This window comes from Neofelis nebulosa, chromosome 6 (genome assembly GCF_028018385.1).
Source record: "Neofelis nebulosa isolate mNeoNeb1 chromosome 6, mNeoNeb1.pri, whole genome shotgun sequence".
Classification (NCBI taxonomy): domain Eukaryota; kingdom Metazoa; phylum Chordata; class Mammalia; order Carnivora; family Felidae; genus Neofelis; species Neofelis nebulosa.
Genome location: NC_080787.1, coordinates 36,864,429 through 36,885,889, shown reverse-complemented (window position 1 = coordinate 36,885,889; position 21,461 = coordinate 36,864,429). Strand labels below are relative to the sequence as shown.

At 39.8% G+C, this 21,461-nt stretch overlaps 1 protein-coding gene and 1 long non-coding RNA gene across 3 annotated transcripts in view; one reads left to right on the top strand and one right to left on the bottom strand.

Moving 5' to 3' along the window:
- The window catches only part of LOC131514075 (uncharacterized), a 40,105-nt gene extending 36,089 nt beyond the window's left edge, over positions 1-4,016 (bottom strand). Inside the window, exon 1 of the long non-coding RNA XR_009262923.1 lies at positions 3,787-4,016. This is a non-coding gene — a long non-coding RNA (uncharacterized LOC131514075). The remainder of the gene's footprint in view (positions 1-3,786) is intronic.
- A 149-nt stretch (positions 4,017-4,165) lies between these two features.
- ILRUN (inflammation and lipid regulator with UBA-like and NBR1-like domains) overlaps positions 4,166-21,461 on the top strand; it is a 96,247-nt gene continuing 78,951 nt past the window's right edge. Inside the window, exon 1 of one of the 2 annotated variants that reach the window (XM_058733639.1) lies at positions 4,166-4,505. In XM_058733639.1, the coding sequence (XP_058589622.1) occupies positions 4,348-4,505 (158 nt within the window). In that variant the 5' untranslated portion in view covers positions 4,166-4,347. The remainder of the gene's footprint in view (positions 4,506-21,461) is intronic. The other variant, XM_058733638.1, reaches the window with a different exon arrangement.

Here is a 21,461-nt window from a genome sequence, read left to right as displayed (position 1 = left end):
TTTTTCAATTGGAATTTTCATTATTTGTTTTAAATTTATTTATTTTTTTTAGTAATCTCTACACCCAGTGTGGGGCTTGAACTCATGACCCTGAGATCAAGAGTCACACGCTCTCCCAACTGAGCCAGCTAGGCGCCCTTAAGTTTTCACTGTTTTTAAGAGTAGGACGTCCATCCCTATCTAGAAATCAAACATTGTATTCACATGATTTTCTTAATTTTTTAAAATAACTTGATTTTTTTTTACTTCATCTAAGAGATAATGTATTTTGAATGGAATCTGGAGATTCGAACGGAATCTAAGAGAAGCTGAATAACCAGGACTCAAAGTGATAGGAACTTCTCTCTCCTAAGCCTTCAGGTCTCTCATCTTTGTTTCTCTCTGCCTTGTGGCTCTCTTTCTGCAGATGGGCATTATTTTGTTTTCAAGGGTGCCCCACAAAGATAGTCTCTTTTCTGTATTTCTATCACTGACTTTCAAGTAAACAGCCCAGGCCTGTTCCACAAACTCATTGAGTTCAGTTCCAAATTCCTGAGAGAGAGAGAGAGAGAGAGAGAGAGAGAGAGAGAGAGAGAGAGAATCTGATTGGCTGATCCTAGGTTGAGCATATCCCTTTTGTCCAATCAAATGGAGGCTAAAGGAAAGGGCAATATAGGATACATATGGCTGCTGGAGGCCACATAGAGGGTCATTAATAGTTGGCAGAAAAGAGATCATCACAGTTTGGATATATACCCAAAAGGTTTCTACTACAAGTTGCTATTATCATATAATGTAGCATAACATCTATTTGGACTCTGTCTGTTCCTTGAATCGGTTATGCTGTGGCATAATCTTAGTACTAGCCGGGCTTGGCAATTCTGAATCTTAGGGACTTAGAGGTTTGGAACCAATCAAGGCTGCCCTGGTGAGATGAATCACTTTTCTCCCAGACTTTTAACTTCTAAAGATTGAATGGCTTAACTCCTTTAAGAAATTTTAAACTGAACTAGTCTGGGGATCTGGGGTTAATTTAAATTTCTTATATGTGATCACCAGCCCAAGAAATTCAGAAAGAAACTGGCTGGTTGTATGATATCCCAGGCAGCGGCATCTCTGGGCAAAGTACCTGACATAGTTCTGAGATAATACCTAGAAGCCCTTTTGGAATACTGCCATCAATCAGCTTTTTGTCCTTAGGGTGGTGTTCAGCAATTTGTTCTTTTGTCTCTCAACTAGTCCTTCTGCATGCCCTCTTTCCAACAAAATAAAACAAAGCTGCAGAGCCATTATAGCAGAACCATGCATGTTAATAACCCCCCAGATTCAAGTGGAGATTCACATTTCTGTGAGTATCCTGACGGGTAACACCTCATTTTCTCCATTTAATATCTCATCCCGCAAAAGAACAATTCAATGGAAGGTGGAGCGGCTGGTTCTTCCTTCACACCTAATGTGCCAGCCACCTTGGTCAGTGTTTTTGCATAGTGGTTAGGGATGGGTCAGTCTTCTATTGTGTGTGACTGTCCCAAGATTTGCAGAAGATTATCATCCTCAGTCCTCAGGGAATTAATGGCCAGGGTACCACATCCAATCTCATGAGAACCCCAAATGTCCCCACAATGTTCAGAATTCACTTTAGGAGTCGTTATACTCTTTTGAGATAACTTCTGTCATAAACTGAAGTTCTGGGCCACTTGGGTCTCTTATTTGCAAGGATCTCTTTGCATTATGTGGGCTGTTTATGAGTGAGTCAAGACTTTAATACTACATGGCGTTGGCCAAGAGTTGTTAGTTTATCTTGGGTCAGCATTCTTTTTTTTTTTTTTAATTTTTTTTTTTTTAACATTTATTCATTTTTGAGACAGAGAGAGACAGAGCATGAACAGGGGAGGAGCAGAGAGAGAGGGAGACACAGAATCTGAAACAGGCTCCAGGCTCTGAGCTGTCAGCACAGAGCCCGACACGGGGCTCGAACTCACGGACCGTGAGATCATGACCTGAGCCGAAGTCGGACGCTTAACCAACCGAGCCACCCAGGCGCCCCTCTTGGGTCAGCATTCTAATGGAGTTGTCAGGTTTATAACAAAATAACATTTTCTTCTTTTGGGTCCTAGGTCAACACAACATTAATCCATGGATATTGCAAGTTAAGACACTTAGTTTTAGTTAATAGAGTAATATCAATTTCTGATTATTTTGTATGTAAGGCCAAACTGAACTCAAAGTATAAAAGGAATTGTAGTAGGATATAGTGGGTACAGTGCTAGACTGGGAGTTTGAACACCCCTTACTAGTTGTGTAATCTTGGGTAAATCAGTTCCCCCTTCTTGGTTTCAGTTTCTTCATCTGTAAAATGGGGGAGGTTGGGCTAGGCAGTCTTAGATTTCTTTCAGTTCTAATACTGGGATTTTTATAATCTGTGTTCCCATTCCACCATCCATAAGATTGGGACAATATGTGTTCACCCCTGAAATAGAATTTTCCTCAATATTAGTAACATATTCCAATATTGTGGTCACCCCAAAATTAGGCCTTGGCAATGATTTAAGTTCTGCTCAGGTCTTACAGGCCTAAGAACAGTTTCTTATAAAAAAAGTTCAGAACTATTATATGAGTTTGTAAGTATTGTAACTATCTGCTGTTAAAGTTATCTCCCATAGTATATCACTGGAGAAGGGTGGTCCCTTAGTAGGAAAAGAGAAAGGGCATATATTTCATATTGTAATAGAGAACAAGGAAGGGAAATGAAGTAGAAGGGGAGTCAGGTAAAGAAATATCCTGGGCTACTTGTATCATTGTTTATTTCCAGAGTCGTCTTATGTTTATGGCCACAATACTAGTTATCACTTCTTGAAGTGTTTTTTATGGAACAGGCGCTGTGTTGAGTTTATATTTTTTATCTCATTTAATTCCTACAGCAGTCCTATCTGGGCAGGCACTATGATTACCAATAACTGGCAGAATGAGAATCCTAAATGTGTGTGACCCAGAACCCAGGCTTTTAAAGATATTTTATTTTACTAACAGAAAGAGAATACTGTCCCTTTGTAAAACCTCCTAGCAACCCAGACACTACGGTTCACTTATTCTAGTGCTGTGTTGTTGAAATTGTTATGGAAAACATAACCCATTAGGAAACTGAAAGCTGGTTTTTAGTTTGGCTGCTCTGTATTTTTGGACAAGACATATAAGCTTTCCGGATCTCACTTTCCTTATTAGTAAAGCAGGGAGCTACTTGAAGGCAGAAGACCATTTCTTCTCATCTTTTCCTCTTTGGATGTGGCGGTGTTGAACAAATGGGAATGCAAGGGGGTAGACAAAATGGTCCCTACGCTGCCTTTCTCATTCTTTGATCTCGAAATGGGGCCTTCACCAGGCAGGTGTACCAAATTTACAGCAGTATTTTGCTTCCTATTTTAAAAACAGAACAAGGCATGCCAAATCCTCGTGACTTACTTAACCTTTGTTTTGAGAAGGCTGGTCTTGACAGAGTGGGTGGGAGGATATGTATGTTGCTGTCTGGACTTCTGATTGATGTTTGTATCGAGGCCTCCTTAACTTCCGAGACTTGACACTGCTGTTGCATAACAGAAACGGCACTAACAAATTGTAGTAACCATCGCCGAGGATGGCTGGTAACCAAGCGTTCACGGCACTTATCGACCCGGAAAAACAGCTCTTAAAACTTGTGCAATCAAGCCCTTCCAGGACAAGGGGCAAAGCCTTGGCCGAGAGGACTGCGTCCTGCCTGCACTTTGGTACTCGACCTTGCCATGGTCTCTTCTCCCGAACTTGTTTTCTCACCTGCAAAATGGTGGAGTTGCGGTGGACCAAGATCCCGGAGCTTCTCCCCAAACCCCGGACTTTAACTCCTCCCCTTGAAAGTGGGGGCGGAGAGAGGAGAAGGTCAGGCCAGGAGTCACCCTGAGCCGCCGAGCGGTCCCTTTCCTCTTTGCCACTCCCCGCCCCCTCGCTCCACCTCGGTGAGGTCACGCGGGAGACGTCACGAGGTTGTGACGCCACTGAGGGGCGGGACTCCGGGAGAGGAAGGGGCGGGGCCCAGGCGGGCGGCGCTTGCGCAGTGGGCGCGGCGCGGGAGGAGGCGGAGGCGGCAGAGAAGCGAGAGGCGGCGGCGGCGCAGGCGGCGGCGCTGGGGGGGGTGGGAGGGGGGGGAGCGAGAGAGTGAGTGAGTGGCTGAGTGAGTTTATCCCTATGAGGCGGTGAGAGGCCCGGGGCCTACCTTAAAGGAGCGGGGTCGCGGCGCCAGCTAGCAGCGAGCCCCCTCCCGGTCCCCGGGCCCGGCGGCGCGGCGGCGGCGGCGGCTCGGTTGTGAGGAGGCGGGGAAGCGGGTGTCCGGCCCCAGCCATGGAGGGCATGGACGTGGACCTGGACCCTGAGCTGATGCAGAAGTTCAGCTGCTTGGGCACCACCGACAAGGACGTGCTCATCTCTGAGTTCCAGCGACTGCTCGGCTTCCAGCTCAACCCGGCCGGCTGCGCCTTCTTCCTGGATATGACCAACTGGTGAGCCGGCCCCATCGCGCCAGCACTGGGGCCCGCGGGGAAGGGAAGGGACACCCGAGCCCAGCGGCAGGGCGGGCCGGGCGGGCGGGCGGGCGCTGAGGGGCACCCTCTTCCCGGGGCGTGGAGGGAGAGTGGGGGAGCCTCAGGGACATGGGAGAAATTTGGGGGCTGAGCAAGAGTAGAGAGGACGTACGAGGGGAGTGGGGGGCCACGGAGTGCAGGAGGGGCGGAAGGGAGACTGGGGAGGGCTTCCCGAGGTTCTGCGGAGAATTAGGGGCCGAAGAACATGAGAAGAGGAGAAAGACTTGAGTATCGAGACCATAGGGGTGGACCTGTGAGCAGGAGGGCTGTGGTGTTGGTGAAGAGTACACAGCACAGGAAATCTGAATTTGGGGAGTGGGGGGAAAGCCTGGGGTATGGAGTTAGGGTCGAGGAAGACAGGGATGAGAGGAAACTCCGGGAGAGAATTAGGTGTTCTGGAAGAACGTGGGGCACTGGAGAGACTTGGGAGTTAGGAGATGAGAACAGATACTACGCGCGCGCGTGTGTGTTGTGTTTCTTCATTCGAAGACAGGGAAAAAGGAAACATATTTTGGGGAAGGACAAGTGAGTACGGTAAGAGAGCTGACTTTCCGAAGAGTTGTGCCAGGGAGGAGTGGGATCTGCTAGTAGATCTAACGGAGGACCGGGAGTGCTTGGGGGCAGGGTCTGGGAAAGCCTTAGGAAAAGTGAAGGAAAGGAGATTATCTTGGAGGAGGGAACTTTCTGGGAGAACTGGAGCCCTGGACTCCAGAATGCCAGAATGGAGAGGGGCTTATCTGAAATAAGACTGGGTTGTTTGGGAAAATGGAGAACTTGGCTTAGGAAAACTAGGAACCAAGTCTTTTTTGGCTTGGAGTCTCCTTGTAGAATTGGGGCAGAAGACCATGGCGCTTAGACCAAAAGGAGTGTTTCTTGGCTTTGGATGTAGCCCTCGCTATTTTTGATAAGCAAGGCTCTCTCCTTGTTCTCTGAGGAGGGGTTGTTGAATTCACTCACTTAGGATGAGTGGTAAAGTACAGACCATTAGACTTCTTCTGAAAAGATTTCAGGTGAAACAACTCATTTTTCTTTGGTCGGAAAGCCATGGGATGAGTGCCCTTTGCTCTCTGTGTTTGGGCATTCAGTCCCCTGACATGTGGAATCTTGTTTCTCTTGGCATCACTTATACAACCAGCTTCCCCTTTATTCCATGTCCACTGAATGCCTCGGGCAATGCCAGAAAAAAGAGGCTGTAAGCTTAGTCTTTATCCCATTTCTCATCTAGTCCTGTCTGGAATGGTGCTCGTCTTACTTGTAGCTATGGTCACACCAAAGATGATGTGTGAATTTTTTTTGTGTAGCATCATTGGTGGGTCTTACTATTTTATCTTTAAACTTGATTGTTACAGCAAGAGTGGGATTGAATTGCTAGTTGTTTAGAAAACTTTTTGAGGCATTGAATGCGAGAGATAGTCTTTATAATTAAAGAAGCATTTATGATCCCCACTTACATCTTTTTACGTCTGGGAAGAGAGGGACTACAGCCTGCAGTAGTTTTCTGAACACCAACTTACGGTGTTTAAATAGTCCTTGATAGGGGTTATTGAAAACACTGAGAACAGGTATTACCCTAGTGAAATTTAGAAGTAAAGCTATATCTTGACGAGGGTTGTTCTCTTGCCTGCCAGCTTCCCACCCCCAGCTCTTTTTCTTCCTTGTTTACACTAGTTCAGCATAGGAAACTTGGCATATTGTTGCTGCCAGTTTGGTAGGGGAGGATCATTATTTCTCCCCACCCCCTTGTGAGTCGTACCATTTAAACCCTGCCCTAATAAGTTTTTAGTTCTTTAGAGTCAGTATTTATTAGTATAATTATTGTGGCTACAAAACCAGTGTAATGAATTTTATGTGTTTGAGGTGTGTGTTTAACATCTAAGATTGTTTGTTTTTAGGTTTTGTGAAAGGTGAGGCCCAGTGTGGGTAAGAAAAAAATAACTTAAAAATTATAGTTGCGTTATAAAAATTTTATTTGAATTTTTTATAAAAAATTATTAAGCTCAATGGCACAGAGTAGCATGTATTCTAATGATGTAGCATCTCTGTATGAAACAAGGTGTGATACATTTCTGAGCAAAGTAGTGAGCCATTAAAAGATGTATTCAGGTTTTTTCTTCTTTTTTTAATTTTTTAATGTTTATTTATTTTTTTAAATTTTTTTTTTTTTTTTCAACGTTTTTTATTTATTTTTGGGACAGAGAGAGACAGAGCATGAACAGGGGAAGGGCAGAGAGAGAGGGAGACACAGAATCGGAAACAGGCTCCAGGCTCCGAGCCATCAGCCCAGAGCCTGACGCGGGGCTCGAACTCACGGACCGCGAGATCGTGACCTGGCTGAAGTCGGACGCTTAACCGACTGCGCCACCCAGGCGCCCTAATGTTTATTTATTTTTGAGAGAGAGATTGAGAGAGTATGAGCGGGTGAGGGTGAAGAGAGAGTGAGACCCAGAATCTGGAGCAGGCTCCAGGCTCCAGGCTCTGGGCTGTGAGCACAGAGCCCAATGCGGGGCTCAATCCCACGGACTGAGAGATCATGACCTGAGCTGTGGTCTGACGCCCAACCAACTTAGCCACCCAGGCGCCCCAGATGTATTCAGGTTTTAAAGCAGTTAGAAGTTAGTAGCTTCTTAGGAATGCAGGCAATTAAGTGGTAACTCAGCTTTAAGCCACCTTATTTTCTGGTTGTAAAAGTCATATTCTTTGTCTTTGATTATAAAATGAAAAATTTTTTGTGAATTGAAGGAAGTAAGGCTTACTATTCTTTTCTTTCTACTGAAAGCAGTTAGCCCCAGTATTATATTTCGATTTCTATTTTGACCTGGTTAAGTTCATTAGATTTTTGTTTTAAACAAATGCTCATCTTGATTAATACAATCTAGTTAAAATAAATATAGTCATGCATGTGTACTTGGTCAAAACATTTTTCTGTGTTGTTTAAGAAATATGTGGTCTAGAAATGTATTGTTTTTAAATGTCATTTAATGTCTGACTTTGTTGAGATGGTCCTATAATATAGGTTGGCAAAATCTCTCAAATTGCTGTGATTAACCTGTTGAATTTGAGATGATTAACTTTACTGTGACTTCTTAAGTGCCTCCTATTGGTTGTAATAAATAACCACCATTCGGTTGTTTGATGACTGCTAGAAAATACTATGGTAAATTAAAAATCATTATTTTAAAACGAAGGCCATGAGTTTTCTAAAATGAAACTCAAGTTGGAAAGACTTTGCTTTTATTTTCAAAAGTAAGTATTAGCTTTTTAAGAAGCTGTCAAAAAACTAAGTTGAATGTTTTGGCCTTGTCAATTATCTACCCTATAAAATATTTTTTTCCCCTAGTCTTTAGTTCATTGTGCATTTTGTAGATATTTCTAATTTTTAATTTGGAATGAAGTATTGTTTCAGCTTAAGCTTTTTTTTTTTTTTTTTTTTTTTTAATATTTGTTTATTTTTGAGACAGAGAGAGAGCATGAGCAGGGGAGGGGCAGAGAGAGAGGGAGACACAGAATCTGAAACAGGCTCCAGACTCTGAGCTGTCAGCACAGAGCCCGATGTGGGGCTCGAACTCACAGACCACGAGATCATGACCTGAGCCGAAGTCGACGCCCAACCAACTGAGCCACCCAGGCACCCCCAGCTTAAACTTTTTGTAGTGTATACCTGAGTTGGCAGCCATGCTGCTGGGATACTTAATAAAAGTAGCCAAAGTTCAGTTCCTCAGTAAATACAGAAAGTGAATAAGTGGTGTGATAAAAAAAAAAAAAACAAAACCAGTATGCTAAGCCAACTGAAATGATTTGTAGATTAGTATAACTTTCTATAGATGGAATGTCTTGCAGAGACACTATTGGACAGTGAGTATAGAACCTGGAATTCTAAAACTGGAAGTTGGCTTAAGAGATTCTCCAGTTCATTCCAGTTTTTCCTGAAGAATTGCATATAATCCTTCCAAGACAGTTTATTTTTGCATCCCCGAGGGCAGAGATTTGCATGGTACCTTATTATAGTGTTTAATTACTTTTCTAGTTAGAATTATGTCAAAACTAAATCTCTCTTACTTACTACAGTTTAAACTTTTTCATTGCTTATGCCCTCCTTGGAGATGGAGACTGTCTAATAAACACCTTCCTTAAGAGGTTAGAAAGTTTCTGTTAATTGAAATCACTAAAATTTTTTCACTATTTATAATTTAAACACATTCAACTTAATGGTTTCTCATCCTTTAATGTAGTCTACTACACTTATCTTTTTTCCAGGGGAAACTGACATGATTCATAGGAGAATTTACATATGATTTTTAGAAACTTTAACATAAAACATATACCATTTTAACCAATTTTAAGCGTACAGTTTAGTGTTATGTAAGATTTCAAATTCTCTTCTGGTCCTCAAAATCATTTGTCTCGTTTTTTTTTTGTTTGTTTTTTTTTTTTTTTGGGACAGAGAGAGACAGAGCATGAACGGGGGAGGGGCAGAGAGAGAGGGAGACACAGAATCGGAAACAGGCTCCAGGCTCCGAGCCATCAGCCCAGAGCCCGACGCGGGGCTCGAACTCACGGACCGCGAGATCGTGACCTGGCTGAAGTCGGACGCTTAACCGACTGCGCCACCCAGGCGCCCCTGTCTCTTATGTTTTTAAAGTGAGTTTTGTTCTTTAGCATTTGTGACAAGAGGCAAGTAACACTTCTAGATTTTATTTTTTAACACTTCTAGATTTTTAGAGGGCATTAACTTAGGAGTCAGTATTGGCCTTATTTCTCAGTTATAAGTATAAATAATAGTTGACTAGCATATAGACACTGTTGATTACTTATTTGGCTGGCCCTTTGCAGTTGTGGTGTTGCAACATTCTAGCTTACCTCTTGGTGTCTTCAGGAAGTAATATACATTTTTTGGAACATTACATGTGCCCACAGTGGATGGAACAGATGTGTTCTAGAAAAGCAACTTGGAAAAACATTTTTGTACACTCATGTCCTGCTGACTTTGTCAGCATTGTCAGAGGCACCCCACTGGATAAAATAAAGGTATAACTGATGAAGTGAAATCAGGATCTAGATGTAAAAATCAGTTGTACCTTGTATTTCATAGTACCTCCCCTGCCTGGTCTTAATCCATTTTTTCAGTCACCTGCATGGTAAATGAGTTTCTGATCCACTCTCTGGTTTATGTGTATGAGTCTAGGAAAAGCCTGGCAGCCAGACTTTTGTAACATAAATCATGATATTAGTACTGGGTTCCTTGAAAAAAATGTGTGCCAAGCAGCAGTTTTAGGAAGAGGGTAGGGAAGGATTGCATAACACTCAGTGATAGAGTGTTGTACAGTCTGTAACATTTTTAAGAAGGTTGAGAGTTCTTTGGATATTCTTCTCCACTTTTTTTTCTATCTTTTTTGAGTGGCACATAGAAGTTTTGGACTCTGGGTATAAAAAAAAGTTTATAAATAGAGCATTTAGATTCATTTTAGTTTTAAAAGGAGCACAGTAAAAAGTATATTGTTGTCCTGTAGGAAGTCTTTACAAACAGTATTGCTGTGGGCCTTGTATTTCTGATCACAGATGAAGTGAAAACTAATCTCCATTATAGCTAGGATGGGTGGAGATGGTTTCTTCACCATTTCTTATCTTCCCACTCCTTCCACACAAAATTTGTGTAGCACATAACACCAAAAACTATCAACTAGACAGTATTTAAATAAATGTATTTTGGATAGCAGATAGTGTAATACAGAAGCAGAAAACAGCCTGTATTATACTTTGTGTTCTGATAGGAAAAGAACATGCCTGAAATGATGAGAGAAAAGTTTTGGAATAATGAAGAAGCATTCATACGTCAGTACTGAATTAGCTGAATTTCAGAACAGGTAGGAATGGACTGAGTCAAGTAGAAGGAATGATTCACAAAGATGGAATGACTGCTGTGGGCAGGTTGCTTTCTTAGAAGTTTTGAAATGATTAGGCGATTTGAACTGATGAGAAAGTAGTGTAATACAGGTAGAGGATGTTTCCTAAGTGAAACCAGGAAGGAGCAAGTGGAGCAGAACCATCTAGAATATTGGCTTGGCTATAATGCGGTTAATGGGATCACGAGTAACAAGACATGGAGCTTATTTTTATTTTTGGCTTGGAATATTGCTGATTTTTAAGAAATTGAGGTGAAATCGACATGAAGTTAAACCATGAGAAAATGAACAATTCAGTGGCATTTAGTGTATTCCTAGTGTTGTACGACTACCATATATATCGAGCTGAAACATTTTCATCATCCCAAGAGGAAACCCTACACCCGTTAAGCAGTTGTTCCTCATTCCCTGGAAACCCAAGCCCTGGCAACCACCCAGGTCCATTTTCACCCTTTGCCTTTGACAACTACCAATCTGAATTCTTTTCCTATGGATGTACCTATTCTGAATATTTCATATAAATGGAGTCATACAATATTGGTGTCCATTTGTGTCTAGTGTCTTTCAGGCTTCATCCATGTTGTATAGCATGTGTCAATACTATGGTTGAATAATGTTTCAACAAAGTATGTGTATACCACAATTTATCCATTTGCCTCTTGATGGACATTTAAGCCATTTCCAACTTCTGGCTATTGTGAATAGTGCTGCTATGAAAATATGTGTACATGTATTTGTTTGAATACCTGTTTTTACTTCTTTTGGTTATATACCTAGGAGTTGAATGTGTAACTTTTTCAGGAACCACCAAACTGTTTTCCACAGCGGCTGGATTATTTTATAATCCTCCTAGCAATGAACAAGGGTCTGTCCCAGTTTCTCCATACTTTGCCAACCACTTGTTATTTTCATTTTTTTAATTACAGCCATCCTTATGGGTATGAAGTGGTACCTCACTGTGATTTTGATTTGTGTTTCTCCCATCCAAGTACTAACCAGGCCCGACCCTGCTTAGCTTCCGAGATCAGACGAGGTCGGGCGCATTCAGGGTGGTATGGCCGTAGAGTGATTTGTGTTTCTCTAATTACTAATGATATTGAATGTCTTTTTCTATGCTTCTTGGTCAGTGCATACTTTCCTGGAAAAGTGTTTATTCAAGTCCTTTGACTTTTTTTTTAGTTGGATTGTCTTTTTTGTTCAGTTGTAAGAGTTATATATTCTGGATACTAGACCCTTATCAGATATGTAATTTGCAAACATTATTCTCCATTCTATAGGTTGTCTTTTTATTTTTTTTGATAATGTTCTTCAGTGCACAGGTTTTTATTTTGATCAGGCCCAGCTTATCTAATTTTTTGTTGTTGCTTGTGCTTTTGGCGTTATATCTAATATTCCAAGGTCATGAAGATTTACCTGTATGTTTTCTTCTAAGAGTTTTATGGTTTCACTTCTTAAACTTAGGTCACTGATCCATTTTGAGTTAATTTTTGCATATGGTGTGAGGTAGGAGTCCAACTTAATCCTGTGGAGCTTAGTTTTGATCATGTCACATGCTCTGGGACTGGCTTCTCATTGACTGCATTAAATATATCCTTTACTTGTATTAAATACATATTTTCTTCAGAACACCCCTAAAAATTGGGCCAGGAAAGTGTGCAAGGTTTCCTAATGGGGGAAAATATTAAGGGTGTTCTATTAGGAACCAAAATTAAATGTGTATCAATTAATTTATTTATTTTTGAGAGAGAGATAGAGCATAAGCAGGGGAGGAGCAGAGAGAGAGAGAGAGAGAGAGAGAGAGAGAGAGAGAGAGAGAGAGAATACCAAGCAGGTTCTGCACTGTCAGCACAGAGCCCAACACAGGGCTTGATCCACGAACCGGAAGATCATGACCTGAACCCAAATCAAGAGTCAGATGCCTAACCGACTGAGCTACCCAGGTGCCCCTAATTGTGTATTTACAAGATCAGTTTATCCTTTTTCCCATCTTACCAGCCATTCTCTCTGATTTGTCCCTGTTAATAGCTCCATTGGTCTCCTAGACATTAGGCTTGAACTGAGTTCTATCCAATGCCCTCTCTTTCCTGGACACCTCAAATCACTTGCCAAACCCTGTTCGTTTCCACTCTACAGTGCACTTTCCAACTCTTGTTTTCCATTCCCTGCACCACTACCCTAACAGGAATACTCTCCAAATTGTTTCTCTACATCTGGCTCTCTTCCTTCCAATCCATTTTGTGGACATACCACTACCAGACCAATCTTTCTAAATCACAGCTTTGATCTGGACCATTTTTTTTTGGTCAGAAACCTTTAATAATGCCCTTGTTATGTACCACATAAAGAACAGGGCTTTAGCTTGACATTCAGGGCCTTCCAAAGATTGGTCCTGGTTTATCTGCCTCTACCTTTCCTGCATACCTTTATGCTGGATATCTTGCTTCTCTCTGCTCCATTCAAGCTGGTCTGCTGCTCATTTCCCGCTTATACTTTTGCTTTCCCAATTTTAAACTTTTTTCTTCTGCCTGGAATGTTGTTCTTCCCTTTCTTATGCCTCATGAAATCCTTTTGTTTTTTTGAAATTGGGACACTAATTGTTCGTAGTAGTGCTGTCTTCTCTGAACATTGCTTTTTTGATAATATTAATCGCATACGATACATACCCTGGAGAGGAAGATATACCCTAACAGCCTTTGGTTCTCCCTAAACATCGGATTCAGTAAGGTGTGAGAGTAGATGGACTAAAGACTTCATTTTTAAGGAGACTTTGTGGTCCAGTACTGTTAGAAGAAACAAGTCCTATAATCTAAGCTCTTTTTCAGGCTTTTTTGTAGATTCAGTTTGCCATGAGATGTAAATGTTGTCAATATATGTGCCATGAAAGAAATTAAAATTTAAGTTAACGGCAAGAATATTGTTTCTGGAAGCAATTTGAGCCCTCTAAAGGTTGGCCCCATCTTGGGGTGCCTTGGGGCTCAGTTGGTTAAGTGTCGGATTTTGGCTCAGGTCATGATCTTGCAGTTTGTGAGTTCAAGCCCCGTTTCGGCTCTGTGCTGACAGCTTGAAGCCTGGAGCCTGCTTTGACTCTGTGTCTCCCCGTCTCTCTGCCCCTCCCCCACTCTCTGTCTCTTTGTCTCTCAAAAATAAATAAGCATGAAAACAATTTCAAGTAATTTTAAAACATTGTATGGACCACATGAAGCTCATCTATAGGTAGGATGTGTTCCTTGGACCACTAATTTGCAACCTCTGGACTAAAAGTGAGAAGCAAAAATCTGTTCTTCTTTCCAAATGTAGCCACTACTATCTATTTTTCTGTACCTTTTAGAAAATTTCCATGCCTGTAGAATTTTGTATGTGTATGTATACTTACAGAATTTTCTGTGTGTGTGTGTGTGTGTGTGTGTATTTTTTAAACAGCAGTGGTATTGCAATTTGAATAATTGTTCTTCCTATCCAGAGTAGTGGGTAACACAGCCCTTGTACTGAAGTAGTTGTCAAGATATTTGGATAGGATGATCAAATAGATCTATATTTTACTAAATAATAGCGTAGTGGTAGATTTTATCTCTTCAGATTTGATCTCTTCAAGTACAGTAGAATTCTTTCAGTGTATTGAGCAACCAACTCTCATCCAGTAATTACATGTAATTATTAAAACTTGTTTTGCTGTATTAAGAGCAAAATGTGTTAAGTAAACTAGTGAATCCATCTGAATTTGCTTATGAGATATTTTCAGAGAACACATTTTATAAGGTTTTTTTAAAATTTATTTATTTTGAGAGAGAAAGAGAAAGGTAGAGAGAGAATCCTAAGCAGGCTCCACACTAATGGTGTGGAGCCTGATGCGGGGCTTGAACTCCTGGAACTCTGAGATCATGACCTGAGCCGAAATCAAGAGTTGGATGCTTAACTGACTAAACGCAAGGGACCCAAAACACAAGACTGAAACTGAAGAGGTTTAACTCTTATGGAATTACCTTGTGCAGATGAAACTGATACATTTTTCACTTGTAAGGGTTATTGATTTTGTGAGTGGTTTTCTCATGATTAGCCAGAGTTAATGTATGTCTTTGGAGAGGAGCAGTTAATTCCAAATATGGAACTCAGCCCCACTGAATTGACTATGTACTGGATTTTAAAAGACTCACTTTAAAAAATGAACAGTTGTGTTTTCTTATGTGTGAACCATGGCTCTATGAAGTATTTCCAAGGGTTCACACTTGAATTATTGTGCTTGAGGTCAGTGATTCACAACCTATTATGGATCAACAGCCTACTACTCGATTGATTGAATGATACACAGTGTGCTTCTAAAATGCTTTCTGGTCAGGATTTACTTTCTGAAGTAAATTTTGCTTTTTAACTAAAAAAAAAAACTTTGATAACGGACTTTGGGACAGTAGAAATCATTGGCTGAGGGATGAGGTTTTGCATACAGCTATATAACTGGGAACCAACTGTGTTTAAAATTTTTTTTTAATTTAAAAATAATAACTTTTGGGGCGCCTGGGTGGCGCAGTCGGTTAAGCGTCCGACTTCAGCCAGGTCACGATCTCGCGGTCCGTGAGTTCGAGCCCCGCGTCAGGCTCTGGGCTGATGGCTCGGAGCCTGGAGCCTGTTTCCGATTCTGTGTCTTCCTCTCTCTCTGCCCCTCCCCCGTTCATGCTCTGTTTCTCTCTGTCCCAAAAATAAATAAAAAACGTTGAAAAAAAAATTAAAAATAAAAATAATAACTTTTATTATGATATAAAATTTTATTATGACTTAAATCATTGCAGATAAGCTAGAAAGTGCCAGTAAGCAAAAAGAAGACAAAAGCAAGCCATACTCACAGGAGCCAGAGATAAACAATTTTAACCCTTTCATCTGTATTTTTCTAGTACATACTTGCATGTGTTTGTGTGCGTACCTGTGTTTGCTTTATGAAAGTGGAGTATTTGCTATATTCCATGTACTGTTTCAAGTGACTACTACATAATTTAATGCTCACAATAATTTCAGGAAATAAATAGTTATTCTTACTTTACAGAAAAGGAAAAGAGGCTCAGTAAGGTTAAGTAACTTAGTAAAGTTACATGGGTAATAAGTGGTAGAAATAGAATTCAGATGTAAGTAGTCTCGGACTAGAGTCTGTGCTCCTGATTGCTGTGTTTTATACACTTGGTGGGTTTCTAGGGCTGCCGTAACAAATTACCACAAACCGGGTGGCTTAAAACAAAAAGTTATTCTCTTACAGTTCTGGAGGCTAGAAGTTGAAATCAAAGCATCAGCAGGGCTCTGCTCGCTCTGAAGGTTCCTAGAGAAGAATCCTCCCTTAACTCTTTTTAGCTCTTGATGGCTCCCTTCTTTTGGCATTTCTTGGTGTTCCTTGGCTTGTACTACGTCACTCCAACCTCTGCCTCAATAGTCACAGGGCCTTCTTCCTTGTGCCTCCAGATTTCCCCCTCCCCAGATTTCCCCAATCCCCAGTCAGTTGGATTTAGGGTACAACCTGATCTGACCTCATCTGAACTAATTGCGTCTGCAAAGACTATTTCCAAATCAGATTGCATTCTGAGGTTCTGGGTAGATGTGAATTTTGGTGGATACTCTTAAACCACTACAAACACAATTTGTAATCTTTCACTGAAAAATCTCTTACGATTATTATTCATTTTTAATAAATATGATTCTGTACTTTTAAAGGCTTCATGGTATTAAGTGTATATAAAATAACTTAATAATCCTTTTTTGTTGGATATCAAGGTTATTTTTATTTTTTTGTCACTGTAAACTCAGTATTGAAATTCTTGTAGGTAAATCTTTGCTTGCATCCTTAATTGTTTCCTTAGAGTTTTTTCATAGAATTAGATTGCTGGGCTAAAGATAAACGTGGTTTTTAATGCTCTTAATATTTAATTGCTAAATTGTCTTCCTCATAAAGGTCAGACTAATTTATATTTCTGCCAGCTACTGTGTGAGTAGCTGTTCCTTTAATACCTCATCAGTGCAGCATATTACAATTAAAAATGTTTTTCTTTTGTCAGTTTGGTAGATAAAAAGTGTGATCTTGTTTTAATTTGTATTTTGTCATTTCTGAGGAGTATTATGTCCTAAATGTCCACTGTATTTCTTTTATGAATTAGCTGAACATGCCCTTTGTCCATTTTTTTAATAAGGAAGTTTGCCTTTTTGGAAAGTGGAGTTTTTTTTCCTGACTGTAAAAGTAGTAATACTGAATACAAAAAATCAGCCAGTTCAGAAATATTGAAGGAAGACATATTGCTTTATAGCCTGCTTTTTCACTAAACGTAGATATCTTTCCATGTCTGTTTTTCATGGCTGCTAGTGTTCCATTACTTGGGTATTCTGTACTTTAGTTGAGAAGCCATTTATTGGTTTTTGTTGTTTTTTGCTATTAGAAACATCTTTTCATATTTGCCTGATTATTTTCTTTTCTCTTAGTATTTTAAAAAACTGTGACATATAGCCCATGTATTTATTTTGGAGAAATTCTTAGAAGTGGAATTGCCAGGTCAAAGGTATGGCCTTTTGAAGGTTCATGAACATTGCCAGATTGCCTCCATGAAGGATGTAACAATTGATAATCCAAACAGTTTAGGCATTAGAAAACTTGCTTTCTGGAATGTCGATTTTTAATTTTTGCTGAATAGATTTATCTGATAGATAAATGTTTGTTGTTCTAGTTTGCATTTCTTTGTTGGTGAAATCTTAAGTTTTATGTGTGTGTGCTGGCTATTTTTTTATAGACCTTTTTATTTAAAAAAAAAAAAAAAGGTTCTAATGAACCCTGTGTATCCATCATCTTGATTTCAGTCATTAATTTTTTTTTTTTGTCTTTTTTTTCCCCCTCACTAAAGAACAGTATTTTTAAAGCAGATTTCAGCTATGTGGTGGCTACTTGTTTTGGTGTTTAAAATGTAACAACTTTATTGAAATACAATTTACACATCCTAAAATTCACCTATTTTAAGTGTACAAAATCAGTGAGTTTTGTAAATTTATAGATTTGTATAACCATCATCACAAGCCAGTTTTAGAACATTTCTGTCACTCCAGTAAGATTTATGGCAGTTTGAGGGGCATCTGGGTGGCTCAGTTGGTTAAGCGTTCGACTTCGGCCCAGTCATGATCTCACAGTTTGTGAGTTTGAGCCCTGTGTCAGGCTCTGTGCTGACAGCTCAGACCCTGGAGCCTGCTTCAGCTTCTGTGTCTCCCTCCCTCCCTCTCTCTCTCTCTCTCTCTCTCTCTCTGCCCCTCCCCCATTTGCACCTGGTGTCTCTCTCTGTCAAAAATACAACATTGAAAAAGTATATCAAAGAAATAATTAAAAAAAAAAAAAGATTTATGCCCATTTGTGGTCAGTCATCCCCAGTGCCAGGCAACCACCATTCTGACTTCTGTCTCTCTGAATTTGCCTTTTCTGTATATTTCATGTAAATGTAAACATGAAGTATGTGGCCTTTGTGGCTGGCTTCTTTTCTTTTCTTTTCTTTTTTTTTTTTTTTCTTTTTTTTCTTTTTGGGACAGAGAGAGACAGAGCATGAACGGGGAGGGGCAGAGAGAGAGGGAGACACAGAATCGGAAACAGGCTCCAGGCTCCGAGCCATCAGCCCAGAGCCCGACGCGGGGCTTGAACTCACGGACCGCGAGATCGTGACCTGGCTGAAGTCGGACGCTTAACCGACTGCGCCACCCAGGCGCCCCCTGGCTTCTTTTCTTTATTAGCATAATGTTTTCAAGGTTTATCCACATTGCAGCATGGATCATTGATGGAAGTTCATTCTGTTTTATTTTACTGCTGAATATTCTACAGACATTGAAAATTAATCATTGTTATTAAAAAATCATTATTCAAACAGTACCAGAGATTTTTCAGTGAAAGGTAAGTCTTTTTTTGATTCTAGATTTTGTGTCTCTTCCCAGAGACAGTACCTATTACTGATTGGTCTCTTGTGTACCTTTCCAGATGTTATTCTACATAGCTTTAATACCTGTAAAGGTCCTTGCTGTTTGGTATCTTTGTCATTTTTTTAATATATTTTTGAGAGAGGGAGAATCCCAGGCAGTCTCTGCACTGTCAGTGCAGAGCCTGATACGGAGCTCAATCTCACGAACCATGAAATCGTGACTTGAACTGAAATCAGGAGTTGGACACTTAACTGATTGAGCCACCCAGACACACTTGCATCTTTGTCATTTTAAAAATTGATATTTGTAAGTTAGATTTTGCACATGTTTTTCCAGTTTCCTGTTTGTGTTTTAACTTCTTAAAAATTTTATTTAGATATGTACTTATAAAATGGATATGTGTTTCTTATGAAAAGTTTAGATGGTACATAGATCGCTGTGTTTCCCTCCCTCAGCTCACTCTGCAAAAGTAGCCATTAGTCTATTTTTTCAGAGACACTGTGTACCTTTGTAGGCCTGTATTTGATCAGAGAGTCCATATGTATGCTAGTAAGTTATTACTATACTTTCCTCCATTCTACATGCAGATTTAAATCCCTCCTCTTACAGTTTTTTTTTTTTTCCTGAAAAAGAACTGTCTTTTACATAGATATTTAAACTTTTGTCAGTGAACGTAGTTCCTGATAGATGTCTTTAGATCTTAAATGTTAGGTCTTTTTGGGAAGTTTTTTCCTCCACAGCGCCTTAAAACAAACTTTGATATATTGTTAAGTACGGACTTTAGGCCAGGTCATTTCAGATCCATCATCTACTTCAGTTGTCAAGAATTTTTCTGAAAGCATGATCTGTAGGTGTACCATCTCTTGTAGAGGTCTTCTCTCCTCCCTTACACTTGAAAACTTGTGTGTGTGCATACACACACACACACACAGAACCTAGGTATATGTATTATATATAGTATATATACGTTAGCTTATTTAACTTCACAGTATACTGTGGACATCTTTTTTTTTTTTTTAATTTTTTTTTTTTTAATATATGAAATTTACTGTCAAATTGGTTTCCATACAACACCCAGTGCTCATCCCAAAAGGTGCCCTCCTCAATACCCATCACCCACCCTGCCCTCCCTCCCACCCCCCATCAGCCCTCAGTTTGTTCTCAGTTTTTAACAGTCTCTTATGCTTTGGCTCTCTCCCACTCTAACCTCTTTTTTTTTTTTCCTCCCCTCCCCCATGGGTTTCTGTTACGTTTCTCAGGATCCACATAAGAGTGAAACCATATGGTATCTGTCTTTCTCTGTATGGCTTATTTCACTTAGCATCACACTCTCCAGTTCCATCCACGTTGCTACAAAAGGCCATATTTCATTCTTTCTCATTGCCACGTAGTGGACATCATTTTTTTTAATGGGTGCATGGTATTTATTCATTGTGGCTGACTATATTTAATTTAAATATTTCCTTAGTGATGGACAGCTAGTTTCCAGGTAGTATTTGCTTTTATAAAGCTGCTCTGGTACAGGTATCTTTGTATACTTGTGGGTACAGTTTTAGAAGTGGAATTGGTGGGGCTGGGTGTATGGGCAGTTTAAATTTTGATAGGTAACATCAAATTGACTCCAAAAATATTGTAACAATTTTCATTTTTACTGTCCCTGCACAAGAGTCCTTGCCTTTTTAAAAAAAAAAATTTTTTTTTGAAGGTTTATTTATTATTGAGAGACAGAGAAACGGAGTGAGCATGGGAGGGGCAGAGAGAGGGAGAGACACAGAATCTGAAACAGGCTCCAGGCTCTTAGCTGTCAGCCCAGAGCCTGATGTGGGGCTCAAACTCACAAACCGCAAGATCATGTCCTGAGCTGAAGTTGGACACTTAACCGACTGAGCCACCCAGGCGCCCCAAGAGTCCTTGTTTTGCCACACTTTTATCAACCAGGAATGATCTTTGTCTTTACATTGTTGCTGGTTGACAGGTTAAAATGTATTCATTTTAATTTGTATTGCTTTAATTATGAATGAGGTAGGACATCTTTCCATATCTTTATTGGCTATTTGTATTTTCCCCCAGCTTTATTGAGGCCATTTGTACTTTTCTGTGACTTATTTGTGTTTTCTTCTCTGTCTCAACTGGAGTGTTATTCTTTCTCTCATTAACTTGAGTTGTTTATATATTAAGGAAATGGACTTCTTATTAAATACTTGCCTTTCCTCCAGTTTCTTTTAACTTGGCTTATAACGTTTTGTTTTGTTTTGTTTTGTTTAACTCTGTGGCGCTTTCTTTGTGAATTTTTATGAAATTGAATCCAGCAATCTTTTCTTTTTTCATTTCTGCTTTTGGTTTCATGTTTATAAATCTTTTCCCCACATAATTGTTACATAATTATTATTTACCTCTGTTTTCTTTATGATTGCATAATTTACATAAATCTTTTATATAGTTAAAATGTATTTGGCAGTGTTGTGGGAGGTCCATATCCTAACATGTTTTGCAAATGATTAGTTGGTTTCCATTTTTTTGAGAAATTCATATTTCCTCCCAAAGATTGAAATGCTACCTTTATCATGTATCAAATGTTTATATATATATATATATATATATATATATATATATATATATATATATATATACATACATACACACACACACACACACACACACACACTGGGGCTTGTTTTTGCACTTTTTCCTCTGTTTATGTCCAGTTTTCTAGGGTTGAATAAGAGTTTTAAGGTTTGCTTAAAATATTTTTAAAGGCAAGTACATCTTCTTGTAATTTTTCAGTTTTTCCAAGTTATAAATGCACATAGTTTCCAAGAGTAAAGTAAATTTCTACAGGCTTGTTAAAAGAACCAGGAATTCTAGACCCCCTTTTCCTTCTTTCAGTTCCCAGAAGCAATCTTTTTCAATTCTTTCAACTGATTTTGAGATTTTTGCCTATTGATTTTTTTTTCTTCTGTTTTAACTATAATCTGTTTATTTCCCACAGGGAGATGAGGATTTCATTCTTTGATAGCCAGTGTGGTGGTAAAGAGCAAAGTTCAGAGTTTCTGCTATGTAC